At 33.2% G+C, this 22336-nt stretch overlaps 3 protein-coding genes and 1 non-coding gene across 5 annotated transcripts; 1 reads left to right on the top strand and 3 right to left on the bottom strand.

Annotated features, from left to right (window-relative positions):
* The first annotated feature begins 3124 nt into the window (after nt 1-3124).
* Nucleotides 3125-4562, top strand: LOC100818815 (uncharacterized). The gene is made up of 3 exons (NM_001253970.3): nt 3125-3435; nt 3540-3877; nt 3999-4562. The coding sequence occupies exons 1-3, from the start codon at nt 3172-3174 to the stop codon at nt 4156-4158; spliced, it is 762 nt and encodes a 253-aa protein (NP_001240899.1). The 5' UTR covers nt 3125-3171; the 3' UTR covers nt 4159-4562.
* A 607-nt stretch (nt 4563-5169) lies between these two features.
* On the bottom strand, nt 5170-12709 carry ALDH18B4 (delta-1-pyrroline-5-carboxylate synthase). The gene is made up of 17 exons (XM_003544129.5): nt 12237-12709; nt 11856-12017; nt 10977-11254; nt 10368-10518; nt 10102-10266; nt 9941-10018; nt 9527-9616; nt 8550-8636; nt 8349-8435; nt 8168-8264; nt 7546-7649; nt 7379-7454; nt 6365-6515; nt 6143-6211; nt 5819-5885; nt 5666-5736; nt 5170-5354 (listed from the first exon to the last, which is right to left on the bottom strand). The coding sequence occupies exons 1-17, from the start codon at nt 12567-12569 to the stop codon at nt 5279-5281; spliced, it is 2142 nt and encodes a 713-aa protein (XP_003544177.1). The 5' UTR covers nt 12570-12709; the 3' UTR covers nt 5170-5278.
* Nucleotides 12710-14777: 2068 nt separating this feature from the next.
* Nucleotides 14778-19145, bottom strand: LOC100813483 (protein YIPF1 homolog). Of its 2 annotated transcripts, none has more exons than NM_001254240.2 (6): nt 18878-19092; nt 18331-18370; nt 18147-18230; nt 16553-16718; nt 15961-16234; nt 14778-15448 (listed from the first exon to the last, which is right to left on the bottom strand). In NM_001254240.2, exons 1-6 carry the CDS (start codon nt 18932-18934, stop codon nt 15257-15259), a joined length of 813 nt encoding a protein of 270 aa, NP_001241169.1. In that variant the 5' UTR covers nt 18935-19092; the 3' UTR covers nt 14778-15256. The 2 variants fall into 2 exon arrangements, with proteins under 2 accessions (NP_001241169.1, XP_006595617.1); XM_006595554.4 differs by having other exon boundaries at nt 14847-15448; nt 18335-18370; nt 18878-19145.
* Nucleotides 19146-20152: 1007 nt separating this feature from the next.
* TRNAV-CAC (transfer RNA valine (anticodon CAC)) lies at nt 20153-20226 on the bottom strand. The gene has a single exon. It is a non-coding gene; the product is annotated as a tRNA-Val (tRNA).
* Nucleotides 20227-22336: the final 2110 nt, after the last annotated feature.

The raw sequence follows: 22336 nt of genomic DNA, 5'->3' as shown, positions 1-22336 counted from the left end.
GCAAGTTGTGTTCTTTTGTGAGGGTTATTGCTCTAGCGGGTCTATTGATAAAGAAGAACCACCTGGAATCGTTGGTTCGAGGTTTCACTTTTCTAACATGGCTTTTAATAAGAAACCAACCTTCGATTATCATCACAACATAAGTTCTTTCATTTGGATGCTCTGCCTAAACCGACTTGTTTAATGACACTATTTCTCTTCCTATCTCCATCACTGGAAGCAAGAAAGACGTGAAAAGTCAAGGCAAGAAAAGAAACAACAATCCCAAGCCTTATCTTACTTGATGAGATCAGATACATGAATCGCACATCTACACCAAGACAGGAAAAGAAGGAAGATTTGTCTAAGGATGAAGATATGTAAGGGGTCTTGTTTATTTTTGTTTTTATTTACTCTCTTGGTTTTTATTATAAAATTCCTACCTTAATTAGGTCTCATTTAGGTGGTTTTTGGTGCAATGTTATATAATTTATAAAAACCAAACTTAGTTTTTAAATATTGATTTTGTTTTCAGTTTTGAATAGGAGTGGTGATTCTTTCGTATTAACAAGAACATTTCCTGTTATTTTGGTATATTATATGACATTTGCTTACCTGTCCATTCATATAATACAAGCTTTAGTGCTTCTTTACTGAGTCAAAAGAAAGTTTGGAAATGGTTTTGTTCATGTGAATTCATTATCTTCACATGATACCACTGCGAGCTAACTCAACATGAAATGCGAGCTATTACAACTCAGACTATATGATTAAGTACCCCACATATTTGACAAGAATATTATAATTCCTGAACCTATTACAACTACAACAAGTATGGTATTTTGATTGTTAGAGTACAAGTGTGAGGTGAAGTACTACATCGGGTAAAAGTGAAAAAGTTAAGCACCATACAAGTGAGTAGAAGACCCATAAACCTGAGCCTTAAGGTTTTGGGTTAAAGTGTGAGTCAAGTACCCTTATGTGATTGCTCATGGCTCATTGGTGTAAATCTCCCTGGTGTTTACTCCCCTCGAATTCCCCAACAACTGGTATCAGAGTCGATGGTTCGACTTGGTGATCGACTCAGACGAGTAAGATGGCGACAATGGATCTTGGCCTTGGAGATCCCTTGTATCGAATGTCTTTCTAGCGGTGGGTCCAGGCAGCGTGTGGAAGAGACTCACACTTGAGGGGGAGATGCATAGTAGGATTCTAGGCACACAATACAAAACATAGGAAGTCTAGTTTGTAAATTTACAGATATGGGGAGTGTATTAAAAATATTGATTAATTAAAACAACTCTATGGCTTGATATTTTTCATTGTTAATCACTTTACTACTTTACTATTTTTTCAAAAGGTGAGGGAGAAAATTATGAGGGAGGAATGTCCCTTTACAATGGTAATCTAGAAAAATAAAAAGAAAAAAGAAGTGTATTAGTAAAGATGAAAAGTGGAAATAGCAATTGTCCTTCTAAATTATTGTCTAACCCTAACTCTATGCAGCTTGTAGACATTTTAGGTGGGGCCTAACAATTTTTTTAAAATTGATTTTTTTTTAACTTTTCTCTTAAACTTAGGATTATGATATATAAGAAAAAGAGAGGTAGTGTTTTTTTTAATACTTTTATTATCATATTTATTTAAGCATTGTAAATAAAATATTGTTTCATATAACAAGGACAAGAGGTAATATATGATATATAAGAAAAGAGAGATTGAGAAAAAAATGTATTATGTATTGAAATTAGAGTGAGAAAGTGATGTAAAACTATTTTTTCCTCAAAAACAAACAAAATTACATATAGTAAAGTAGTAAAGTGATTAACAATGAAAAATATCAAGCCATAGAATTGTTTTAATTAATCAATGTTTTTAAAATAGGACGGATCATTAAAATTTTCATATTAGTTAAAAAAATAATTAGTGTAATTATTTTTAATATGATTTTTTTTATATATTATAAAGTTTCATTCTCATTATGAATAAATTAGGATGCGATTGTTAAGCTCTCTATTTTTTCTCGGTTGATGATTTTTTTACCCTTTCTAGAAATTCAAGACTAATAATTACTATTATAATTATTTTGTATTGTCATATTTATTTTAGTGTAATAAATAAAAAACAATGGAGTTTTATTTTACTATTATATTTAGAGAGAAAAAAATCAAAAAATAAATAGTGCGATTATTAGATGCATTCTCATCAAAATTAGAATAGAAGATTTAGGCAATCCGAACCAAACTAAAGCAAGCTTGATCCATGCCTAATTATGACCGAATAAGGCTAAAAAGGCCAACCTTGTGCATACAAAGAGACATTGACGACAAGAAGCCGGAACCAATGTTGACAAATGTTGAAGTGATGAGTGGATCAACTTTGTACATACAAAGAGATCTCAAAATTTTGAATGTGCAAATCAAAATCCTCCATAGTATAATCAACCTCTACTCTCCCAATCCCAAACTCTATATTCAACCTCTTTCTCCTTACCATTGAATTAGCAGAGCGTCACTTAAGAGTTGATGAAACATGAGAGAGAGTGTGGTTTGTACAAACTGTTAGGTGTGTTGTTCATGGAAGAACACAATGAGAAGGGGTGTGGCTTACACGTTCCTGAAAAAGGACAAGAGTAAGTTGTAGGAAAAAAAGGATAAAATATATTTTTGCATTCTCATAATAAAAATTTTAGTATGTTTTTTGTCTTTAAAAAATTGAAATAAATTGAAATGTATTATTTTTTATCCGGAGCAAGGATTAGAAATAGAAATTTATATTGATTATTTTTTTATATCAATTATATGTATAATCGATATAAAAAAGTTATTATCATAGATTCATATTTACCTAAACATGCATTTGGGTTAAAAAAAATAATATATTTCAATTTTGTGAGAACAAAAAATGTGTTAAAAATTTTGCAAGATAAATTTCAGACATTCTCATATTTACAAAGATGAAAGATATATTTTAGCAAAAAATAAGTTAAAGGAGATTATATTTAACAGTTGAACGAGGTTTATTTAACATTTGCCTTTCATGGTATCCCTCGTTGGGCTCAACCAAGAACAATGGGCCCAGATTAACAGCTGGGCCTTAAGACAGGTCATGTTATATAACGTTCAATGTTTGGAAAAATTTCCCTAAACACGGACATCGTAAAACCCTAGTAAAACCCTCGCGTGCTTGGAAATGGCGTTTAACTCAATTCTTCGCAAGTCGGGTTCTTTTGCGAGGGCTCTTGCTGTCGCGGGTCAATTGACGAAGAATAGCAACCTGGGTCATCGCTCTCTACACTTCACCGCCATCAACCAGCACCAGCACAAGGATTCGTTTGTTCCAAGGTTCCACTTTTCTTCTGTAGCTTCCAAGAAGAAACCAACCTCCGATGAGAACCTTCTCCGGGTCATCGAATCCGAAATCGAATGCGCCCAGGAGACCGATGATCACAACGCAGTAAGTTCCATTTTTTCTCTTTTCAATTCATATAATGATGATTGCTTGTTCTTTATTCTAATAGAACAAGTATTTTACTTACTGAAAATTGAATTGGTTGATAGGCTGAAGAGGTTCCGGGTAATTTTCCGTTTAAGATAATTGATAGTCCCGGACAACAGACTATAATGCTCGAGAGAACGTACCAAGACGAGGAAATTAAGGTGGAGGTTCACATGCCGGATTTGGTCACTGGGGAAGAAAATGACGATGATAATGATAATCAGAGTGAAAGAACTGCTCAGTCAAGTATTCCACTTTCAATCAGTGTTCATAAGAAGGATGGACCCTATCTAGAGTTTAATTGCGTGGGTTACCCTGATGAGATTGTTATTGACGGCTTGTCGGTTAAGAATCCTGATCTCACTGAGGATCAAGTTGCTTATGAGGGACCAGGCTTCCAGTATGTTCTTTTTTTCTGCAACTATTTAGAAAGAGTTTGCAATTTAGTTGTTGTTGTTGTTGTGTTGTGGTGAGGTCTTGTTTGTTTGACTGAACTTCTTTTGTTTCAATGTTTTCTGCAGGACCTTGGATGAGAATCTGCAGAAGTCCTTCCATAAGTATTTAGAAATCAGAGGAATCAAGCCTAGCACAACCAATTTCTTGCATGAGTACATGATCAACAAGGACAGTAAAGAGTACTTGGTATGGTTGAACAAGCTCAAGAGCTTCGTGCAAGCATGAGCCTTCACGTCTCTTTTATGTGCTTACTGTCGTCATTTGAAGAAAAGCATGAATGTTGCTGAGTTTTTGTTTAATCACATGCTGTACATTCGAAGGAAAAGATACCAAGGAGATTTTACTGGTTTAGCTGTAGCTCCTATTGGTTATGGAAGGTAGATTATGCCTGAAAATGTTTGGTTAATTTGATGGACAAAATTTAGATACAATAATTTAAATGCTATTACCAGTGCTGTACTCCAATTAAAGTTGATTTTACCAAATTTATCTATTCGCCTTCCCAGGGATGCTTTGTTAAGAAACTTTTCGCTGGGATATACGTGTTTGATATTTGGCTAAAAGCATGTATTGGATGCATGTCTTAAACCTCTCTTATTTTCCATTGAGTAAATTGCTGTCTTTCTTCATTTAGAAACGTGCCAATTCTCACTTCTCAGGTTGGTAAATAGCCGATCCAGTGTTGTTAAATGGCAGCGCTGTGATCGCCATGTTCATATGCAATAGGCAATTTGTGAAGGGAGGCTCGCTAATGCAGTGTTGTTATATTGACCTCCACTGTCCACATAATACAGCTGGACTTTCTAATTAATATAAAACACAATCAGCTACCTGCGAGACCACCTTTAACAGAACACACTTTCAACGACAGATCACATCTAAAGGCCCCCAAAACTCTCGCACGCAGCAGGACCCTTGGCACTTTCGCATGCTAGAAGTCACCAACTACTTAAGTCTTTTAATCAATTCCAACCTGGAATGGTAGGGGCTACCACTTCCCCTTCTGTGGGAAAAATACAACATTGTGCATAAAAAAAATTAACATCTCAAAAACTGAAACTATAAATATTCAATTGTCGTTAACAAAGCAATAAATGGATTCCATTGCTGACACTTAACATTTTGTGTTTTCCTAGAGGTGGTGCTTTATTCGTAAACGGATGCGCTAAATAACAAATTCAATCACAAACTGTCATTGTTGACGTAAAAAATTCTTGAAGGAAAGGAACCATCAGATGATACAAATGACCCTATTTTATTAAATTGTACAATTTTATACCGTTCTCAACTGTCAAAACAAATGAAAAAGGCTACAAAAGGAAGTAAAGCAGTTAGACCATTCAAATTAAGCTGCAAGGTCTTTGTGGGTATAGACAATCCCTTTATCACCATCTACTACTTGTCCACTTCCTTTTAGTATCCTGCATTTGCAAAAGGCATAAGACAATGAGTAAAACACAAAGGAAATGCCACATACAACTCGGGGGTTTTATTATAAAATGTCATTATGATTATATTATTAATCATACGTGGGTTAGGACTGTGATGTAGACTCTAGAGCAGTCTTACGAAATAATTCCATTAAAATAAAGCAGTGTCATAGATTGGCTACTTTCCTTGATGTGTAGCAGCAAGTTATTGATATTTAAGATGTACAGTGTACACTATCCGTGACAACGGACAAATGAAGGACCGAAAATTTAATATCAGCAAAATGACCATGAGTTCATACCATCTTGTTGTTAACAATCCCTCAACACCTACTGGACCTCGAGCATGAATCCTGCTCGTACTAATTCCAACCTATTCAACCAGAAGGGAATTACATAATAAATCAACAACCTTAATGCAATAGATTGATAATAAAATGCAACCAATATTATACCTCTGCGCCCAGTCCAAATCGTGCCCCATCACTAAATCTGGTGCTTGCATTGTGAAAAACAGCAGCACTGCCAATACAAGAGGAACAATATTTATATAAATGCCATTGTACTTATGTGTTGATATCTTTTTGAAAAGCAGTTAATAGTTTAAAGGAAATGTTTGTTTAGTGTTTACTAATTAGCAACTTTGTCAAAGACCAACTAAATTTACACACAATAATGAGACGCTACAAAGTAGAGAATTGAGTGAAACATCTTTTTATTTTATTTCCCTTGATTTTTTTTTCATTAAATAAAAAGAAGCATGATATTTCAAATATTACCTGTCTACTTGGCGTAGAAACACATTAGCAACTTCTTTATCTTCTGCAATGATGGAATCAGTGTGTGCACTGCCATAAAAGAAAAGAGAAGATATGACACTTTTCCACCTAAGTTCACTACACTAACATAGATGTCAATTGAAATGGAGAAGAGCAAAGAAGACAAATGAAAGCAAAATATATTTCAACATGTTTCCTATCGAGAAGAAAACAGTGACATGCCTTCCATAAAGATTTATATGTTCAATAGCTGCATACACGTCATCCACAATTTCAACAGTGCAAGCCAGCGAACTGTACTCATGATGAAATGAATGTGCTTGTGGAATATTTAACAGAGAACTTGCCCTTGGTCCTCCATATAATTTAACACCTGCATAAATTTACATAATTTAATCATTCCAAAAACCATAAAAGAAAATGCTTTAAAATTGGTATGGTGCCTCATTCGACTCCCCATTACATAAGTTTTTATGTTAAAAAAATGATGCCAATCAGACAATTATGTAAACTGAAGTCCATAAAATGACAACTGACAACCTCAGAGTTGCCTTTCATTTCCAAGTTAACTAAAAGATCGTTTCAATTGCTTAAATATTTTTTAATCGAAAAAAATAAAAATAGCTAACACTGTTTAGATATTAAGTCTTAATCAATGTTTACAATTCGATGTCACTAATATCTTTTTGAAACATGATAGTTTGTGTTAAACAGGAAATGCTCATTTTAGAAATATTCACAAGTTAGATAATATGTAGCCAAACTCAAAACCATTAAACAGCAGATATTTAAGCTTATAATATTCACAGTAGGATTTGTCCACAATAACTTGGATTCAGAACTAGCTCTGCAATATAACTGTAAGTAATAAATGACTCTGGAAGATATCACTAGCACTGTGAAAATCAAACTGCATTGATGTTTATCTTCTCATCATAACTTGCGAAAGAGAATTCAAGAAAGAGTAGTGCTAGCAAAACACTTTCTAACACACTCTTTTAAACACATTTTTAATTTTGGTTGACATTTATTGAAAATCATGAAATTAAGTAAAACTCATTAAATAGAAAGTGAGACCCAAATCATTTAGTGAGTCCTAATAAACTTCAACCAGTGTTAGTTTTCCTAATCTGTTCAATTTACAAAATTCACTTTTGTTATGTGTTACAAGAACATGCAGTCTATGTAGTTGAAAAAAAATACAGAATAAGAGGGAATGATGGTTATAAATCATACCTTCAGTTCGTAGGTCAACAACAATATCATTTAGCCAACCTTTCTCTATCAAATCCTTGTGGATAAGAAGTGTTTCCTAAAAGTTGGAATTTAAAAACAGAAGTTATGTACATCAGACATTGCTGGCTTTACCAATCTTGTAGAGTCATTGAGTACATTTAGTTTACCATGGCATTGCAGGCTGCTGGATAATCTAATTTTGCATCAAGTACAATCCCCCTCGCCATCTCCACATTAGCAGACTTATCAACATAGACATGGCAAACTCCATCTGGATTAGTAATAGCGCAGACTATTAGTCCAAAAAAAGAAATACAGTAATATCAAGCACAGATTATATATTATATTAAAGGTTTAATTACATTTTTGGTCCATTTAGGTTGGAACGTGAGTGATTTTGATCTCTTAAATTTTGTTCAAACCAATTGTGTCATAATTTTGAAATTAAACAAAATTGCATTGTCATAAAAAAGGCTTCTCCTAGAACCTTCAAATTATTATTTTATATCCAAATATTTAGGGATTTATGATGGATTTGAGGTAGATAGTTTTGAAAGTTTAAAATTCCGACATTTATTAAAAAATTTGATATTATTTGAAGGGTTTTATAGGATATAAGATTATGGTCTTAGGTTGAAAAAAATTAGCAGAAGGACCAAATTTGCTTAATTTAAAAAATAAAGGTACTTAATTGACTTGAAAAAAACTTGAGGAATCAAAATCACACAGTCCAAATTAAATAGAGTAAAAATTTATGCCTATATTTAAACATAAGCATAATAGTCTTACCAGCGTGACCTAAAACAGGAATTTTAGTGGAACTCTTGATTTGAGAAACAAGTTTGTTGCTGCCTCTTGGAATCACCAGATCAATTACGTCATCCAGCTGAAATTTAAGTATTTAAAGGTGGCCAATGCTTAAAGTGAACAGGCTTATGAAATTGAAATTAAGCTCCACTGATTAGTTCACCTTAAGTAGCTCAGGGATTTCTTCCCTTGAGGTCACAAGTCCTATAAGTTTTCCACCAACAGTATCTGGTATGGCCTCAGTAATTACCTGCATCTCAGAGATACAGCATCATCCCCATAAATATTTTATTAATGGCAACTGTGAAACAAAATAAAATTGAAACTGGAAATAGTTCAGAAATAAATTTATTTGAAACCAAACTTTGTGCAAAATTGCATTTGACCGCTTAGCTTCTTTGCCACCTTTCAAGAGAAGCCCATTCCCACTTCGGATTGCCAGCGAAGCTATCTGTTCAGATGATAAGAAGCTACCACTTAAAATGTTGATAAACAGCATATAATACAGATAATCAATCAAACAGCTTTAGGCTCATAAGGTTCATTCATACCATAACATAAATCTATTTACAGATCAATAGTGATTAGCAGTACAACTTTATATTCATTTAATAAATTACAAACATATGCATACCATTCTTACAGGTTAAAAGGAAACATGCATAAATTTAAAAAAGAAAAAGGAAAGGAAAACATAAGTAAAAAAAAAATGATGCTCCTCAAGGATGGGAACAAAATGAAATGAGAAATATCTGACAGCAGCATACCACCATGTCACAATACATTAGCATAGAAAAACAACATCATCAGTGGCATGGAAGTATTGGCTATCAAAAATTATATTCATCAGGTTAAAAAGAATCAGTACAGTCAATGAGACAACAGTTTCAAGATTATGGAAAATTGCATGCCAGGAACAAAATTTAACTGGTAAATAGGAAGCGAAACAAAATTCAAAAAGCTCATGTGTCTATACAATAAAATATTCCACTTTTTTGCTTCTATTGCCCAAGTGGAGGCACACAGGGTTCTTTCAACTCTTACTTTTACTGCTAAGGACCATATAAATCGTAGTTAAATTTTCATACCCATGATATCATCTAGCTCATTTGAAAACTCACTCATCTGGTAGCCTTTAAACAGATTTTCCCTAACGCCTTTAGAGGTTAATACTGCAAACCGCAGTAAACAAGGATAACAAATGAATATAAAAGCTGAACACTAAGTACAAAATTAAATGAAGAGCGAATGTTTTTCCTTTGGGGAAAAAATTCTGCAGTACTTAACAAAGTTTAAACAAAGGGTGAAAAGAGAAAGAGAAAATTTGAAAAAGGCTTTCACCTGTACAAGAGCATCAGGGCGTGACTCAAAAACAATAAGGAGCACTCCCAAAGGAGATGATGTCTTCTCTAAAATTAGCCCATCTGAAAGCTAAATAAAAGGGTAGCTGTCAGAAACACTACAGATCAATATTTTGTAAAAAAAGATTTGGTGCAATTATGAGTGTCCATGAGAAATTTGTTCATAATTAAAAACACCACAGAAAAATGCAACAGTTACACTAAATTAATTTGCCTTCCACAAGATCATGAATAACACAAATCTATCTTATGTACTATTAAGATGTAAAATTGGAATATGATGTTAATACTATGCAGAAAAGAAGCTGATTAAACTCATAAAGTGACCTTGGCAACTGTTGTTTTGCAACTATCATGATCCAAAATATATATTTCCAGATCAACTTCCCATTACCTCAGTTCGTTTTAATACTTGACCAATTGGATCTTCCATGTTGGCGATAATTCGCACGTTGTTTGCAAGGCTTGCAATCTGTCAGTTATCATAGTTTAACATCATAAACTCTTCAGTTTGTTAAAATATGGACAATTTCTTCTAGAAGTTAACTTTCTTGCCTTCCCAGGTTTTAAAGCTAGCCTAGCCACCAAGGAATTTTCATATCCTGCTTGTTGTGCCACAGCAACATCAGCTTCATTTTCAGTCCTGATTATTTTTTCATTAGCTTCCAGATCATCAGCTATTTTAAGTAAAATTTGTTTCCTTTCTTCTGAAGATATGGCCTGCAAAGTAAAATTAAGATATTAGGATTGCTTCACTAACATCTCAGTAATATATCTATGATCTGTCAGACATTTTGTAAATGTGAAGATAGAAAAGATACCTGGAGCCTTCTGGAACATTCCCTGGCTGCAACTGCCATCTCACGAGCATCGACCTCTTTTACTTGGACCCACTCATGTGCATCTTTATGGAAGAGAGTTCCTATACGTTGTCCTTGGAGAACATTAATAATATTCTCAGCTGCAAAACCGCTGTAAGGAGAAAAAAATGAGATAGAAGCAAGGATAAACCAACTTGTAAAGATGATAGTCAGTGTACTTATAACACACTTGATTTCATAGGGTTCTTGGGGTAGAACAACAAATGAAAAAGAAAAGGAGGGGTTTCACAAGTGATTCTCTCATTCTCTATGTGGGCATGTACACACATTTTCATTTAAATTTATGAACTTGAAACATGTGGTGGACAAAAGACAAGAAAAGAGGAAATTGGAAGAATAAGGAGTAAAGAAACAGGTAAGTGCAAACAATTTAAACAATTTTTTTTTTAGTTTCCAAAATTGCTTGTGGTTTAACAAAACAGTCTGTTAAGATGTCGAGGCCTAACTAACCTATTTCTAATTGAAAACAGCACTGATAAGAAATGGTTTATTAAAACCTAAATACAGTAGAGTAATAATTTTTCTCGGTAATATAGTATAATAGTGCACCTGGTAATAACAACAGGAATGCCGGCATCAGCTGCATGAACAGCAGCTTTTACTTTGGCAGTCATTCCACCTCTTCCCACTCTAGACTTGTCACCAAAAGTAATTTCATTCTGATGCTTCTCCTTAATATATGTATGAATAAGCTTTGAATGTGGGTCACTTGGAGGGCCACTATAAAGACCTTCTACATCACTCAACAAAACAAGAAGATCGGCTTTTAACTCCAAGGCCAACAGAGCAGATAAACTATCATTATCCCAAAATATACCAGAAGAATCCTGCACATAAAATACGTTAATGACACTTGATGTACTTGAATAGATAGAAATGGAAACAATAAAGCAAGTATTCCAGGTAGCAATTCCAAACTAAACATTCAAGCTGAAAAACAAAAAGTTCAAGTGAAAAATGTTGACCTCCAAACAAACAAATAAAATCCGTTGAAGAAGGAAAAAAATGAGTCTTATTTTTCCTTACAGAAATTGCTAATCCCTCTCTTGTAATACACACATCTAGAAAAACAATTCATTATGCCTACTCTCATGATAAAAATAATCTTATCTGATTAACAAATACTCTTATTTCATAAATGATTAACTAAACTGTAGAATTGCACCAATACATCTACTAGTATATTTATTATTTCTTGAGAGTGTTATCGGAAAAAAGTAATCAATCAATACTTTCTTGATATTTTAAAGTAACAAATAATTTGAGACAAACAAAAAAGTGACAAATAAAATGAGACCGATGGAATATAAGGCAGACAAAACCTCGGATACAGAATCAACAGCATTTGGATCATATCATGTCACCTACAAAGAACACATTTAAACTGGTAGGTTCCGCGAACAAAATCAGGGAAGCGGAGTAACAAACCTCATAGGGAGCCTTCCTAGTACTGACAGCATCGTTCTCATTGAACACCGGAATAACCTTAAGCGATAACAACGATTTCACGGTCTCAGTAAGTTGCTTCCTGAAATCCTCATCTCGAAAATCGTTATCCGTCACAAGAAGCTGAGCAGACGTCACATCGAGCTGAAACCGCGAAACGAAAAATTAAAATTACCGCAAGTGCAGTTCAAGGAAAATGAATATAGCACAAAACTTAGAAGACTTTTAGTTAGCGTTATTCCTATATTAGAATTAGCGATGTAAAACTCTAATTCCGATTCAAAAACATTATCTACAAAACTGAATCTAAATTTTGATTTTCATGAATGTAATAGTAATTACAATTTATAAGTGGTTTCTTACCTGAGTGAAGAGAATATCATAGAGAGCCATGAGACTGTTCTGCCCGACGGCGGCGCATGCCTTGCCGTCGAGTTCGAGTTGGGGTTTTTGAAGGTCGGCGAAGCTACTGTTGATCAATTTGCGGTAGCGGAGTCGTTGGCGGCCGATGCCGACGGCGCCGGAGGAGACAAGAATAATGTCGTATCCGAGAGAGTTGAGTTGCTTAATCTGCTCGCAGAGAGCGCCTAATCTTCCGACCGCTAACCTTCCCTCTTCGCGAGTCACCACGGCGGTGCCGACCTTGATGACCACGCGCTTCACGTCCTTCATGAAGCTCCGAGAACGGTCCGCCATGGCTGCGTGCTGATTCTACAGTAGACCTGCGAATGCGAATGGAATCAAAGTGGATAGCGCCGCCGAATCATTACCTGCCCCGTTGCTCTCTTTCACCTTCGTGGCAAATCGCTCCTTAATGTAGTACTATGAAATCATGTAAAAAAAATACTACAAAATTATAATTATAAATATGTAAATTATTTTATCATTATATAATTGGTATAGAGTATTTATTAATCTTATTGATGATTAATTTTTGTTGGAAACCACCTTTTCTTCCTTAATTTTGTTGTTCAATTTTAACAAAATTTAATATAGATAATTTTATTAATATATAAATATAATTTAACGGTCAGATCAATCAAATTATATTTTATATAAATTATGAAAATGATATTATATTTATCAAAATTATCAATGTAATTTGATTTTTTTTTCTCTCTATATATAACTATAATTTTTGTCATGCATTTATTAAATTTAACTTAATTGGTTGAATATTATGTGATTCAAATAATTTAATAATATGGATGAATTATTATAAATTTCTCTTAGTCATAGTCATATACTAAATTAAGAATTTAATATTATTATTTTAGTTTATGTCACAATGTTAGTGTTTAAAACAATAATTGATTTTTATGACAAAAAATTACTCATCAAGGTTGACTTATAATAATAATTTTTTTTTGATAATTTATATAATATTTTAGGTTTAAATTTTGTTGAGGTTGACCTTATTGTACACAATAAAATTAGTATAAAATTTTGAATGATATGGTTCAATCATATTGATAGTATAATTTTTAAAATAATTATTTTAAAAATCAATAAATTTACTTAAATTAACCATTTCCTCTTAAAATAATATTATTTTAAAAATAATAATATGCTTTTGTTAATTTTGCATGACAAATAAAAATGAGCTATTATTTTTTGAATAAGAACTTTGTGGAACACGTGATACGTCAATTGAAATTTTGAATGCATGTGGATTTTCTGCAACTGTGTAGCCCTCTTGGGCAAAAATATTCTCCATTTAAATAGTTTGTACTTTGTAACCCTCACGTTGTCCTGCAACCAAAGTTGGAAAACTCAAATCAACAAAATTTTAAAAATGATTAATTAATTAATTTACGCTCCAGCTGGTTTTATCGCTGTATTCCTAATTTTTTATAAGCCTATCACCTAACTGTGTCTGTGTCTAGAGTTAGGTATCAGTTGACTTGCATCATTGCATGTTCTTGGTTAAATTACTAATACATTTTTTCTAAAGTTAATTTAATTTCATTATTTGTAAAAAGTTTAGTATAATCACAAAACTTTTTATACTCCTATTTGTAAAAGGAGTAATTAATATGTCAAACATTTTTTTTACTTCATTTATATGTCAAACATAATAACTCCTATTATTATTATTATTATTGTTGCACTCAAATTAAAAGAAATCCAACTAATATGAAATTTGCTATATTATTTTAAAAATTATTCAAACATTTTCAAAGTATTTTTTTTTCTAAAACGAAAAGAACATGAAAACATTTTCAAAGTGTATCGAATTGTCAAAGACAATTAAATTTTGGAATGAAAACCTAGAGTCAAATAAGTAATTTAAACCAATTTATTTGAGAAATGCTAATTTTTGCGATCATTTTTTAAAATATATTTTTAGGAATGAAATGATTTCTTGTGATATACCAGCCGCTTTAATCGCTTTACTTCAACACTTTGATTGTAGGAGTAACAATAATTAGAGTTACTTTTTTCGTGAGCAACCATTCTTTATAGGAAAATGACAAAAGTCCCGTGTCCATTATCCATTCTTTATAAGTTATTGTGTTTTTCATTTTTAAAGTTGCTCTAAGAGCTTCAATGATTCATTTTCGTACATTTTGTGTCAATATAACGTTTGTTTTGTAACAATCTTGCAATAATCCGTCATTGCATGTTACTAGTAAGTTGACTTACAAACTTTGGTTATTAGTAAGTTGTTGAAAGTAATTTTCATTCTCATGTTTTTAAACCCAATTATAATACACTAGTATATTTAGATTAGCAGTAGTGATATAAAAACAATTGATTTTTTCACGGTAAATAAAATTAGCTGCTAAATTCTTCCAATGATATTTTAATTATAATTAGATGATACTAAACACTGAGCATGCAAATCAAGATTACACTGAATGTTAGGATACCCTATTACACCCTACCTAGTACTTATTCAACTAAAAATAACATGCAAGCGTGTTACAAAAGGAGTCGCATTACAATGTCACTTTCAAACAGGAGATTCAATTCTGAAATGAGCAAAATTTGATTCACCAGAATAGCAAATTGCCTTGGCGTCACGCAAAACAAAAAACGATTAAAAAAAGATTAACTTGACGCAGTATATTTACAGAAATATGCAAGAAGCTCAAACATAGGCAGATACTACAAATCATGATTGTTCATCCCCTTCCAAATTATTGGGTCTTCCAAAAGACTTTATAGGCCGAAATCATTCGGACACTCAGACGCAGCTGATACAAAAATCGCACTACTCTCTGCAATTCTTTCCCATCATCCCATTATAGTAAATTCAAAATACACAAACCAATTCTGCTTCAGACAATTCCGCTCGCGTCTTGAACAAAGTTAGCCAATGAAGTGAGCTCATAATGATAGTGTTTGGGTCTTACTCTTCACACTGCAGTGCATTTTAGCTACGGAAAGAACCAAACCTTGATGAAGATTGCCAAAGCCATTTGCAAGAAAAATGCTGCAATAATCGCCACTGAAAGTTCATTGCCTTCTATGTAAGACCTCAGGTTTAAGGCAACAAAGCTTGCTGAGGCAACGCCCGTAAGGAGGATTATAACCCACCGTAGAAACTCAACAGGAATTATCAACAGGAACTGAAAATGTCCCAAGAAGTTTGAATTAGATAGCAATGTGAAAGACTCCACAAAATTAAAGCATTATTAGCAAACTAGTGATGTAATTTCCTATCACAACTTATAAAAATTCAGATTGAACTTAAATCGTACTTTATGATAGCAACATGTGAAAAGAAGTCATGTATCCAATCTGGGTATTGTGATATATTATAACTACGCTGCACAGAATCATGAAAAAAAATTCATTGGACACCGCAATCCATTCAGTGCAATATTATTACCACCCAAGCCTTGGTTTCTAAATGGTAATTTACATGCTGAGGAGGGATGAAAGTTTGAGCTCAAAGGTCCTTTGATCTTTAAAGGAGGAGCGCCTCACATTGTTGAGGTACTGTCTATTCCCATTTTCCCCTTCAGGCCCACATCCCCCACACTGAACATGTGTGGTATAAATAATTGTGCAATATTGTTTGTAGTATAAATATTTGCACACCAGTACAATTAACATATTGCAAAAAGCAGAAACTTACGGAAGACATGATGAAAATGGTGAGGGAATACCCCCACATGCACCAAAACCTTATAAGGCTAGCATTTGAACCCATATACTGAAGGAAGAAGTAGTATGCCAATGGAACCACAATCGCATAGCCATAGATAGAGCATGCAGCCACGTTCACATAGCTGACGTCAAAGCTCCAAGAGGTACTGTTATCCACATGTTTTTGCATAAGGAACGTGGCCAGATTTCCAAGCGAGGCAAGCACAAAAACCAATGTTGTTGAGATCCATATAAGCCCATATCTATAACAACAGAAGAAAAAAAATTCACACCATTAGTATTAAATATCCATTAATATGCACTATTTATTGTTTTTGGGGAACGGCGCTGAAAATCTGGTTATGCTCAGCAAATGTCTCCTTTAATTCAAATATCTACAGAAAATAAGAGAAAAGGGGCAGGAAGCAAAATGACAGGTATTTCCCCCAAAATCATATGGTAACAGTTTAATTGAATTAAAATTTCCCCCAATTACCATATTTCAATATGTAATCCAAATCAGTATCTCCATTTTGATAATTGAAAGTATAAAAGCACAAGGGCACAAAAAAATAACGCACAAATCAGGGTTAGCATCTATCTTGCTGAAAAAGTCTCCAGCAACTGGATTCAAGGAACTTATCAATCTGATTAGGACAACATCCGTGTCTACATTGAAATACTCTGAATAAGATGAGATGCTAAAGACTCCCCTCCAGTTGTTTGCTGGCTGTTGTTCAAAGGCTTCTGCATGGATGAACAAACAAGAGAAATAATAAACGGCATTATTATATCAGCAAGTGACAATGAAAAATGAAAATACAAATGGCTGCTATTCACAAATCTGATCATAGAATCAATCAAGGTGCGAATCTTGGTCAATGATGAAACTAAAGTCTATAGATAATTCAAAATTCAGAAAAGCAATTGGCTTAATGTAGGGAACCATGACACTAAGTTATGCAATTATTAGTTATGTAAAACCACAATTAGAATTTAGAAATAATGTTTGGACATGGTGATCTATTTCTTTATACAGATACTAGCAGAGTAAATGTAATCCATGAATTAAGCTTAAATTTAATGGCAGTTAACATCATTAACATAGAATTAAATAACTACACTTCAGATATATGGAAGTCCATAAGATAACACGCAGAGGAACTTTCTTGGTTTCAAGGTGATTGGTCCTCACTATTGGCGTTTTGATTAAAAAGTTCATAATAAGATTTCAAAAATAGCTAAAATATTTGCAAATTTTAATTTGTTTTAACAAGAGGCAATTGATGACTAAGATGTAATAAGATAAAAAAATGATAACTTTGCCATACTGAATAACATAAGGAAATATAAAATAAACAACAATTCAAATTCATATGTATAATTAATTAGTCAATGAGATTCATTTCAACCAAAAGAGGCACCTGTGATGCAGGTATAAAGAGAAAATTAAATTTTATTTATTTAAGAACAGCATAATAGGTTTCTCATCAAGTAGCATACGGAAAAAGGGGTCAAAATATAACTTAAGTAGAATATTAGGTTGAGAATGGAAATAAAATAACTACTAAGTTTGACTTTGAATTCTTAGACACAATCAACCAGTTCAAATTGGCTTCAAAGCCTAGAAAGAACAAAGGAAAAAAAAAAGAACAAAGTTTCAGCAATCATACTTGGGAGTATGAAAATGACTTTAAGCACATTCTTGCAACAGTAACACATTAAAGAAATAATAGAATATGCTAACTCTCCCCCAAAATAGCTGAGTAAAGGTCTAGTATTATAATTGATGTTTTCTGATTCTACAATTTCAGAATAGTTATGAATGGATGTAATTGACATCTAATTTAGAAACTTTAGAAGATATAACACGTAAATTAGTAGACAATATCACGTGAATAGGCAAAAAAAGGGAGAAAAAACTGCTTGAAAGCTCTAGTTAAATTGGTCAGTTCTAAGATAGCTACAACTAAAAGAAAAAAACAAATCTCCTCCAGCAAGTCATGAATTCACAATACAGTATACTGATTAGTGTCTCACTGCCATGTACTCACATCACCAGAAAAAGGCAATATATTGTTAAATCATTTAAAGAGAGAGCGAGAGAGAAGAGAGAAAATTAGAAAAAGAAACAACTATCTCAATTCTCAAAGTCACAAAAATTGGAGAATATACCAGTAGGACTGCCAAGAGTATTATATCCCGGTCCTCTGTCTCCTCCATTGTTGGGAGGGAATATTTGCATATTCGCACTGGTGGCTACATGCGCCATATATGTTCATAAGCCATTTGTTTTAGAGGCACTTAAACTTTAGAATTAGGAAATGTAAGAAACAAGAAATTTGATATAACTCCATACCCACATGTTTCGAGGCATTATTTTCTTCAGTTACGACAGCCTGAGCACCAAACAGGTAAAGCACAGAACCAAAAATATTGAAATAAATTAGAACACACTAAACATAACTTATACTAAAAACAGTAATTTAGATCACACAAGTTCATAAAAAAAATTACTTTTACAGAAAATCACCAGAACCATAAAATTCAAAATCAAAAGGTTTTGAAAGACATATAATCACAAAACCATAAGTTAACAAAATCAAATTAATGCCAAAAACTTAAAATCACAAGCATATTCAACACAGGCCATAGTTCTCTTACTAAATTTAGAAATGACTTCACGCTCCTGCTATTTTATCAGTGTATAATCAAGCAATTACACTTCTATTTCCATATTTTCACTTCATTTTATTCACTTCCGCACAATCAACTTAATTCCTAAAATAAAATTATGAGAACAATTTTCTGAACACGATCGAGCATGCAGAGAGTGAATTGAATCAACAGTGACATGCAAATAGCGCAAATTGGAAAAAAGGACAAAACCAAAGATGATTGCTCACAGGAACTGAACCGAGCAAATGGCTAGTGGGAAGACCGGTGTAAGAAGACTCCTCCATGGAATTGGATACAATGCAGAGAAAACAAGGCGCGTGAACAAAACTTCGTTAGTTCAAAGAAGCATGGAAAGGGTTCTGAGTCGGAATCGGAATCGGAGTCGGAATTGAGCCCTAGATAGATAGCAGAACAGAAGAAAACGTTGTTTTTCTGTTTCGTCGTTTGGAAGGAACGTGCGGCAAACAAAAGAGCGTGGTCTCTGATACACAGGATTGGACCCCACCTTCAATTTCAATTCGCCGGGCCACACACACCTGTTTTTTTTTTTTTAATTTAATAATTATTACTTTTACTTTCCATATTACCCGGGCTTCTCTTTCCAACGAGGCTCGTATCATTGGGCTACGAGAATGGGCCCTATCTGTGGGCTCCGAAACTCTCGGTTCAGCTTTTCAACAGTAGCGCACGTGCCGACATGTGGGTTGAGATATTAAATTATGAAGGTCTTGAGTTTTAGTTTAAGAGTTTAATGACATCTAAAATACTTTTACACTAGTTAAATTATAATTCATTATTAATATAATTTTTAAAATAATTATCATAAAAATTAATAAACTTATCATACCTAATGAGTTGTGATTGGATGATGATATAAAACTTTTTTTATATGTATTGTGAGTGCAAAAACTTTTATACTATTTATTTCTAATAAATTGACATCAGTATAACTTATAAATTTTAATATAATTGTTATAAAAGATAATAAATTGACAATCTATCATAGTTTGTAATATAATTAGATGATAATGTAAAATTATTTTACATGATCAATATTTACTTTTTTATGATGACAATATGATTTATGTTCTTGATAAGTTAATAAGTATTTTTCGTTTGCATTGAATTATTAATAAAATAATAATTTTGTTTTTTGATCTTTGATCTTTTTTTAATTCTTGATAAATCTTTGAATGTTGTGTTTGCTGCTTGATAAAAAAAAAAAAATCACTAGTGTGATGTGTCTTTCTTGGTTTCTTTCTTCTTTTTTTTTTCTCAACATTTCCTCTCTTTTCTCCTCTGTCCCTCACAATCTTCTCTTTCGCCATGATTCTTTGATAAATTTTACCTTTTTTAGATAACAGGTGTTCTAAAAACTAGTTTCTAGGAAAATGTTATTTTTGAAAGGAAGAAATATTATAAAGAAGTGGAGGAGAAGCAAAAGAAAAAACGGCATGTAAATAGAGGCCCAATTGACACAAAAAAAAATGATTTTCATGAAATGTCTGAGCCCGGGTTCGAACCGGGGACCTCTAGTGTGTGAGACTAGCGTGATAACCAACTACACCACCCAGACAAGATGTTGCTCATATTTTCATTAATAATTATACCATTTAAAATTATATTTTATTTAATAAAATGATTCAGATAAAGTCAACGAAGGATATGGCATCATGCATGTACGGGAAACACTGAAACTAACGTTTGACTTTGGTGCTTCTTTTCATCCTCAACCTCGCAATTTCCAAAGTAGATAATTTTTTCCTTAAATTTCACGAACTGTTAACACTGTAGTTCTATGTTTCCGTTACTATTATTGTCACTATGCTGCTCGGTTGAGGTGGCACAAACACAATTACAATTCATCTCCTTTACTCCTTACATCTCTCCCGCCACCGTGCTTCTCAGTTACGAGAAAATGGTTCAGAATTTAAAAGTGTTCATGTACAAGCCAAACAAGCCCCAACTCAAATGCGCGACCACGGTGGAGTCTCTGTTCTATTCTTCACTGCAGAACAGCACCTACCTCACCCAAGATCCCGAGGAAGCGCACCTTTTCTTCTTCCCTTTCTTCCTAAATCTCTCCACGCGCTTCCTCGCGCGTGTCCTAACACGCATCCGCAAAGATTTTATTTTAGGTAAAATTATAAATTTGATTTTTCTATTTATTTCAAAATTTGATTTTGATCTCCTTATAATTTAATTTATAAATTTAATTTTTAAGTTTTTTCAATTATGTTATTTTAGTTTACAACTCCGAAATTTTTACCTTGACCGTCACATGTCAAACTTTTATTGTACAATTTCATATACTTAATTAACGTTAATTTCTAATAAAATTGCAACGACATGTGATAGTCAACTCTAATGTCAAATGAAAGCGCGACACACGATGATCAAGGTAAATAATTAATGTTCAATTGAGGGATTAAAGATTGAAATAACTAGATTAAAAGGAATTGGGGATTAAATTCGTAAAGTAAATTATAAAAAATCAAAATCAAATTATGAGACAAATAAAAAAATAAATTTACAATTTTACCTTTATTTTATTTTAATTTAAATATTTTATCTCTTTTTATTTTCACATGTCTTCCCTTCTTTTAAATCAAACACAGAGGCTGAGATTTTGAGGGCATAGGAGTTTGGCGTGGTGGAGTATGGGAACGACGTGTCGTGCATAGGGAAGCACTACGTGTGGGGTGCGTGCCGGTGGTGGTTACGAGGGACTCGTCTACGACATGCGTTTATGGATGTGTTGAGTTGGAAAGAAAAGACAGTGTTTGTGAGAAGTGCGCAAGGAGTGATGTTTTTGTTGGGCAACACGTGGAAGGAACAACAAAAGCGAATGAGAAGATTGGGTGTGGAGGTGAGTATGCACCTCAAGTGGAACCAGCCTCCTTTGCCCTTCGATGTGTTCAACACTATATGTATCAGATGCCATAGCTTTCGATACACGAAAATCCAATAGAATCAATGTTAAATTCTAACTTGAAATGCATACTCGCCTCCACACCTAATCTTATGTTTAACTTTTGTCGTTCCTTCCACGTGTTGCCCAACACACGTGTCACTCCTGGGACACTTGTTAGAAAGACAAGAATTTTATCAACTCGAAGGTGCTCCTTGACAAGCATCATACATGTGTCTTTCTATGTCATAATCAATCTCACCCCTACATCACAATTTTATTTAAGAGAAAAAAGAGCACTGCACCAATTATTGCTCAATGATCTCTTCATTTTTGGACACATATGATATGGTTTTCACGGGTTATGAGAACCGACCAATAATTGCTCAATCTCACCATTTCATTAACTCAACGGTGCTCCATCGCTTTCGTCATATTTTGTCCAAAGAGGATGGATAGTAAGGGGTATACCTCATACCTGTATCTTTTACTTTGTCTTTCTATTTTTATTATTGATAAGCTCATCAATAGTTGTGCTTGTATCATAATCAATCTTAATGAGAGGGCTATCTCACCCCTACATCACCATTTTATTTTAGAGAAATAATCCTTATAGTAAAAAATAATTCTTGAACACTCGAGGGAAATAGAAAGAAGAAATAACTGATTAATTTAATTAGTAATATAATATGATTAAACGAAAGAGATAAAAAAATTTAGAAGTGTGAATGAAATGTTTGAAATTTGCTAAGTGTTCAAATATCATCACCCTTTA

Source organism: Glycine max, chromosome 14, assembly GCF_000004515.6.
Source record: "Glycine max cultivar Williams 82 chromosome 14, Glycine_max_v4.0, whole genome shotgun sequence".
Lineage (NCBI taxonomy): Eukaryota > Viridiplantae > Streptophyta > Magnoliopsida > Fabales > Fabaceae > Glycine > Glycine max.
Note: the sequence above shows the minus strand (reverse complement) of the source record. Positions and strands in the feature narration are given on the sequence as shown.

Coding starts and splice junctions, on each gene's coding strand:
- LOC100818815 (NM_001253970.3), top strand. CDS start 3,172: ATGGCGTTTAACTCAATTCTTCGCAAGTCGGGTTCTTTTGCGAGGGCT. Junction 3,436..3,539: donor AGACCGATGATCACAACGCA/GTAAGTTCCATT, acceptor ATTGGTTGATAG/GCTGAAGAGGTTCCGGGTAA. Junction 3,878..3,998: donor TATGAGGGACCAGGCTTCCA/GTATGTTCTTTT, acceptor TGTTTTCTGCAG/GACCTTGGATGAGAATCTGC.
- ALDH18B4 (XM_003544129.5), bottom strand. CDS start 12,569: ATGGCGGACCGTTCTCGGAGCTTCATGAAGGACGTGAAGCGCGTGGTC. Junction 8,436..8,549: donor CAAATGCAATTTTGCACAAA/GTTTGGTTTCAA, acceptor TCTGAGATGCAG/GTAATTACTGAGGCCATACC. Junction 5,737..5,818: donor GATTTGGACTGGGCGCAGAG/GTATAATATTGG, acceptor CTGGTTGAATAG/GTTGGAATTAGTACGAGCAG.
- LOC100813483 (NM_001254240.2), bottom strand. CDS start 18,934: ATGGAGGAGTCTTCTTACACCGGTCTTCCCACTAGCCATTTGCTCGGT. Junction 16,235..16,552: donor ATAGATGCTAACCCTGATTT/GTGCGTTATTTT, acceptor CTGTTGTTATAG/ATATGGGCTTATATGGATCT. Junction 15,449..15,960: donor CCATTTTCATCATGTCTTCC/GTAAGTTTCTGC, acceptor GGACATTTTCAG/TTCCTGTTGATAATTCCTGT.